The 7,133-nt window shown below is 37.3% G+C and overlaps 1 protein-coding gene across 2 annotated transcripts; it reads left to right on the forward strand.

Moving 5' to 3' along the window:
• LOC119025077 lies at positions 1-3,906 on the forward strand. 2 transcript variants are annotated; one of them, XM_037108415.1, is made up of 5 exons: positions 1-331; positions 435-611; positions 1,067-1,162; positions 1,264-1,283; positions 3,709-3,906. In XM_037108415.1, the coding sequence occupies exons 1-5, from the start codon at positions 16-18 to the stop codon at positions 3,748-3,750; spliced, it is 651 nt and encodes a 216-aa protein (XP_036964310.1). In that variant the 5' UTR covers positions 1-15; the 3' UTR covers positions 3,751-3,906. The 2 variants fall into 2 exon arrangements, with proteins under 2 accessions (XP_036964310.1, XP_036964300.1); XM_037108405.1 differs by lacking the exon at positions 3,709-3,906 and adding an exon at positions 2,174-2,485.
• The last annotated feature ends 3,227 nt before the right edge of the window (positions 3,907-7,133 follow it).

The following is a 7,133-nucleotide window of genomic DNA, read 5'->3' on the forward strand; positions in this document are numbered from 1 at the left end:
CTGAGTATTGTGGAGATGAAGCCTCTCAACGTAAGAGGACGTGTTGGGGAAAGTGTGGAAGTCAGATGCTCAGAGTGGGGCCGTTGGTCTAATGTAAAGTATAATGATAAGTACCTCTGTAAGAGTCCATGCACAGAAGACAAACACGTCATCATCAAAGCAGCATATGAAAAGAGTAATTCTACTGGTCAAATACAGTTAATTAACATTGCAGACGGTTTATTTGTGAACTTCACTAATCTCCAAAAATCAGACTCTGGTATATATTATTGTGGAGCTGAGAAAATTGGCCTTGATTCATTCATAAAGGTGAATCTTAAAGTTACAGATGGTAAGTAAATGCCTTTCATAAAAAATAAAATATAAAAAACAATTCCCTTTCCAAACGTAAAAAACTTGATGGACTAAATTGATAATCTGTCTGTTATTCTCAGCCGAGTCTTCTGGTCCCAAGACAACGGCAAAAACAATCATCATTCACTCGACGCAGTCATTTGCTGTTACAAACAGCTCGACTATGTCTTCAGACGGCTCAGATGTTATTACTGATACGCCTGTGCCGTACACCATCCATTCTACTATGACTACTACATCAGCAACACAAGGAGCTGGTATGATGTGCACTCAGCTTAAGTTTAAAACTAGATGGTGCTGATATGTTGATGTATTTTCGTTGCTGTCCAGTCTAAACCATGTACATCCAAATTTGGTGTACATTTTTTTTTTTTCATATAAAATGGAAGGAGGGAATATGTCTATATGAGTTAAGACAATTCTCCTATTTTATAAGCCAAACAAACCATTTACAAAGTCATTTCATTACCTGAAACATGCGTTGCCACAAAGCTGAAAACATGTTCTTAGCTCATGAAAAGTTGACATTTAGGAGAGTGACTTGACTGGACAGCAACGATATATTGTAATTCAACGTGTAGTTCATAGTAAAGATAAGAACAGGGCCGACAAATATGAGCATCAGTGAGGATGGTCTTTGCAGATTCTGTGAAAAGCAAGTTTCAGATTACTAAAAGACACAATTTAACTGTTTTTCTCCTTTTCATGCCAGGAAGTGTGCCATATTTGATTACCGGTGCCACTGTTACACTGACCATACTGATGCTCCTACTGATGCTCATGAGGAAGATGAGAAAGAAACATCTGAGTAAGACATACAAACAACCACACACATTGCATATATACACTATTGCAACATCAATAGTCTCCTCTTGACCTACTGACAGTTGTTCCTCTTGCATGTTTTAGAAGTAGAAGACGCACGAGAGGTGAGTCGCCTTTTATTTAGGTCTGAAACCATGTGGAGGGGTTTTGGTTTCTGTTGGCTCTCAACTACATACATGAAGTGCAAACAAATACATTCCTGTAGCGTGTGTAATGTTCACACTCTGCTGTTCATGAAAATACAGAAATACTAATAAAGCATTTAACTGATTAATACATAAAATAATAAAAATAGGCATTAATAGATTACTTTACAAATACTTTACAAAATAATTCATTATTTGATATTTTAATGGAATTTTAAATATGAATATGAATATAATTCAAAAGTGTAATATTAATCCATCAATAAATAGTTAAGTACATCATTTAAAAACACATTAATGAATTCATAAATTGAATTTGAATTCTGCTTGTATTCATTGTACAGTTAGTTAAAATCTTCATTAATATTTCTGTGACACTTGTGGTCCTCTTTTACTGGTTGGACACAACATCTGTTAATGAAAGCAGGGTTCTGTAGCTGCAGGTAATTTGGGATTAATCTGTTGCAATCTCGAGGCAGAAAGTAAAACCACACAAAACACAGCAATAATCAATCACAAAAATAATAAAAAATAAATGTATGTAAAATCATGCATGTAAAAAAAAAATCCAAAATATGAAAGCATGCATGTAAACATAGCAAACAATAACTTACTAAACAGAATTTTGAAAAACATCCACAAAAATGAAATACAATAATAATGTTTAAATCTTTTTAATGTCCTTTGTTGTCTTATTTCTATTCTGTTTAACTCTCAACTTACAATTTTTTTTCTCTCTGTTTAATATATATATATATATATATATATATATATATATATATATATATATATATATATATATATATATATATATATATATATATATATATATATATATATATTTGCAGGATGTTGAATATGATGAAATCAGACCTGAACACCAACAAACTGGGAACCGACCTGCAGGGGTCTCTACCCTCTTCGACTCTATAGAAGCAGAAAGTGTCTATGCTAATTATTACTACCATCAAGTCAGTGAGTTAGCAGCTGAGCGTGGGGCATGTGCAGAGAGCAGAGTCACAGATCCCCAGTGTGACTTGGTGTACTCTGTTGCTCAACTACCCAACAAGCAAATTGAACCCACTGGGCAATCTGAATCAAATCAAAGCAATGAAAATGACTGTCTCTATTCCATGGCGCAGCTACCACAGGCAAGCTGAATTTGGCTGCTGTGATCGAAATGGATGAAAAGGAACTTTCTTGATCATACTGATTTAATTTTAATGGAAATGTAGAGATGTAAGGTAATATAAAATGACTTGCTCTATGAACTGAACAGGCCCTCTCACTCGTTCACTGATAGAGGACTGTGCTGTGAATGAGTACACAGTATTGTAACCAGTGTAGTTAAGCAAAAAAATCTTCGAGTCTAACCTTGCAGACCTTTGCTGAGGGTCATCTGCCCTCTCTCTCACCCTGTTTCCTGTCATCTCACAAGCTGAAACCCTGAAAAGGAAATAAGATGCTCTCACATCCTCTATGGTTAATTTTAATGTATAGAGAGGATTCAGCAAAATGGCTTCTTAGTAAAAATCCTGTTACTGTATGAAACTTACTGACATAAATTTGAGGCCTGTCTGTCAAAGCATCTTTGGGAAAGACAAAGACGAGGCATTAGATTAAAAGGACGTCAGCTATTTCCATTGCTTGCTTTGTGACACTATGGCATTGTGAAACTAGCATCATGTTAGCTGCAGACATACAGAGAGTGCACAAAGAGTCATTCTTACTGTCCATGATCTCAGTTAACAGGCTGAAATCTGCTCGTGACCCTGCCGGTGATACAGTCTGTTGTATAAAGCTGTGAGAAAAATACAGTAGTTTATAGTGTTTTATAAAATGAAACATCTTATGCACTTGTCCTTGGAATATTATTTTTTGAATCTTATTCTTCTAGTACTTTACTGTACATCCTCAGCAAATTATACACAGCAGCACAGCTTCTTTTCAGTTTACTTCCTTAAATGTGCCCTCTGCTGCTATTGCTTGCCCAAACACACACACACACACACACACACACACACACACACACACACACACACACACACACACACACACACACACACACACACACACACACACACACACACACAAAGCTTGCCACCACTCGTTCAGGTGGTTTCTCTGCCTCGGCTACCATGCATCAAGTAGATCAGACTGAGCTTCTTTCATATCAGACCACTCAGACCTGCTTCCCCAAAGAGCCACTGTGCAGACCACAACTGTTCTATGTTCACGAGTTGCACCGGATTTTTCAGTATCTAAGATGTATTCTAACGTACATTTAAAGGTTTGTGTATTGCTATGAACTTTTACTCATAAAAGAGTTGGCCCTTTCTTAAACTGGTGTCTTTTTATTTCATGATTTGTTCACGTGATACAGTTATTTTGGCATCCCCTGAGAGCTGCAACTATGACTACGTGACCTGTTACTCTTGTTCATAAACATGTGGAATTAAAAGTGATTCTTTGCATCTTTTGTTTTATAATCTCTGTTTGTGAAACTGTAGTTTGTATCTCTGTATGACAGGTGCTACACAAACAAACTTATCAAATAACTGTTTCAAAGAATATTAAACATTTTTAACATATATATCTATATACTTGATGAAAATTTTCATTTGGGTCGAACGTTTATTAAATCTGAGAGCGATCTGAGCTGGGCGCTGTGATCTCACTGTCATGTTCTGTATCATCCACATTGTGCACATCAGTGAGGCCTACAGTTTGTAATAAATGAAAAAGAATTCAGTGTAAATTCCCTGCATTAATTCTACACTTCTTGTAGAGGGTTGGATGAGAACATTGATGCCACTCTCATATATCTGAGAGTTTGTGACAGGAAATGGTAAAAGTAATACTGAAAGTGCAACCAGCTTCCTGAAATGCACTTCGTTGACGATACTCATTTCTGCTGGTTTGTGGGGTTTGCCACACATGTGGTTCCTTTCATAGTTTAGTTTTTTTATAGTAGAGTTTTAGTGTAACTTGTCTGTTCTCACGGGGATGCTCTACATCTCTCATAGATGGTAAACAAACAGACCCTGAGTAGCAGCCAGTAGTCGTAGTAGTAGTATAAAAAAATCAAAGAGCATGCCCAGCTCAGTTTACTTTAGAGTATTTTCCTTGGGTGTAAAGAGCTGAAGAGCCGAGAGTTGAAAAAAACTAGAACAAGGAGACTCAAGCTAATATGAAGGATCGTGGACTCAGAAGACAGAACATTTCATCACAACAGTGTTTCCAACGAATATGGTGCATATTAATGCATTTTTGTAAATGTTTTTGAGGGAGATGCTGTATTGGCAGGAAGAAGAGCAGCTCTACATTTGCCAGTCTGAGCTCTCGGTGAATAGAGGACATCTACTTGATTATTTTTTTTAGGTCTGTCTAGGTCATATTTTTACCTGAGTGAACATTACCACTACATGTGTAATTGTGTGATTCCAATCACAGTGAGCTTTTAGCATTTAATATCATCATTTGCTATTTTTGCAGTATACATTACTGGTTTCCTAGCTTTGTGGCAAACTCAATTTAACTCAGTGTGAAGTTGGATATTGACTTCGAAGATTTACATTTTATACTTATTGGACAGGGAAAATCAAACTCTCCTTTGCCTCGGTGTGGAGCAGAATGCTCCTGCTATGCTATCATGGCTGTGTAAGCTGTTGCAGCCTTCAGCCTCACAGCCAGTTATCATAACTCCTCAGAAAAGCTGATATCTTATAGTTGTTCATGCTCCGGACATGAAGACATTTCATGAAAACTGAGTACTAACGCTTTTGGCAAGTGAAGCTGCCTTTAGTTTAGTCCAAAATGTTTCTATTTGTTGCCATCTGTTGACATTTAAATAATATGACCACCTGTTTCATATGACCTAATTACAGCTGGGATGATGCAACAACGGAATGATTTCCATAAAAACTGAGCATATGCCATCTGTGAAGGCCAGGGAATCTGGACGAAGGCTCTGGAAAATGTCCAGCATGTTGACCTTGGGTTAAAAATGTAACTTTGGTCCAACTTCTTAGGTTTAGGCAAATATTTTGGTCATGGTTTGTGGACTGTCTTGGTCAACAAAAATGTTGTTCAAGGGAGACAGGCTCATCACATGCTTTCTTATGCCAAGCTACCTTTCCTGATGTATTCTGTGATGCTTTTTGTCATCATTGGCACAATCGCAACCCTAAATAACAATTCATTTAAGCATTGAAAGAGAACCTGTCATCATTTCTAGTTTTATGAAGTCTTAAAATGGGTCTGGTGAAATGTGTCTGGTGGATTATCAGTAGAAAAAAAATGTCAGAGAAAGATTCAAAGACATTAGGTACATTTCTGTCCACATGCTTGATGCTCATTGTAAATTTACATGCAAAATGCCTGAGTGGAACGTTAGAAGGACTGAATATGTATTTCAGTCAGAGCCTGGCAGTAGTAGAAAAGTTAGTCTTTTGACAAAAGCAGAATGCAGCAATGTGCAAAGGACACGGACTTGGCAAATAAATAATGATGTCCGTGAAATATGTGACATTATTCAGTCAATAACATGAACCAAATAGAAATGTCATATTTTCATCAGAATCTACATTGTTTCCATCTGACTGCATAATTGGTGCCAGCAGTTGTTTATGTCTAGGAACCCAACAAGCTGCTATTCTATTTTGTTAATATAAAATTTGGATGTTGCATTCACTTCCATATTGTTTCAGTCAAAATTTGCTTGAAGAAGAAGCTAAATTTAATCTCTTTTGATAATGTTGTATTGCATTACATGTAATATGGGAAGGTCACGTAAAAGGTAATAAAAGTAGTTAGAGAGCAGACGTCTGACACATTTTTTTTTCTATAAGAATATCGCATATTCATGATATATTTCTACTGAGTAAGAGCACCAGCATTCACTCAGAGAATAAAAGGCCCACTGTGTCGTTAGTCATCACATTAGTAATTGGTGGTGTTACTACACAAGGAGGCAATGAGCAAGTGATTACATTTTTGTTGTCATTTTCTGATGATATCGTTTTCACTTTCTCGTTCCGCATCCTCTCTATTCAATATGTCACACACACACACGCACACACACACACACACACACAGCAGAAGTCACCTTGGCAGCGGGAATGCCCTCCAGTCGCTGTTCTCATCAGGCTCAGAGAGCGGGAGCAGCTTGATGCCGTTGTTATTGTTGTTACTGTTGTAGTGTACATCGGCCACCAGGGGAAGAGTGCAGAGGCCTGGGGTATCTGCTCTGTTGTCAATGACAGTCAATGACACTCTGCTGCTAAGTGAAAAGGATTAGCCAACTCGCTCTAGCCCCCTCTCGCTCCCTCTCTCTCTCACACACACACACACGCACACACACACACACACACACACACACACGCACGCACGCATGCATGCACACACGCATGCACTCACACAAATACTTTCACTGCACTGGTTTTGCAGAAAGTTTCTAGAAAGCGTAGAGGTAGTATGAAGTACATGGGAAAGCTGACAAATGATGGACAGAGAGAGATGGAGACAGCTTGTGGACAAACAGTATTATTGTGTACTGGTCTCAGATCAGAATGTGCACACACACGTATACACAGGTAGTTCCACAATTCCGTCATATCATATCATATCATATCATATCATATCATATCATATCATATCATATCATATCATATCATATCATGTCATATCATATCATATCATATCATATCATATCATGTCATATCATGTCATATCATATCATATCATATCATATCATATCATGTCATATCATGTCATATCATGTCATATCACGTCATATCACGTCATATC

Source organism: Acanthopagrus latus, chromosome 1, assembly GCF_904848185.1.
Source record: "Acanthopagrus latus isolate v.2019 chromosome 1, fAcaLat1.1, whole genome shotgun sequence".
NCBI lineage: Eukaryota > Metazoa > Chordata > Actinopteri > Spariformes > Sparidae > Acanthopagrus > Acanthopagrus latus.

Coding starts and splice junctions, on each gene's coding strand:
- LOC119025077 (XM_037108405.1), top strand. CDS start 16: ATGAAGCCTCTCAACGTAAGAGGACGTGTTGGGGAAAGTGTGGAAGTC. Junction 332..434: donor GAATCTTAAAGTTACAGATG/GTAAGTAAATGC, acceptor TGTTATTCTCAG/CCGAGTCTTCTGGTCCCAAG. Junction 1,284..2,173: donor AAGTAGAAGACGCACGAGAG/GTGAGTCGCCTT, acceptor ATATATTTGCAG/GATGTTGAATATGATGAAAT.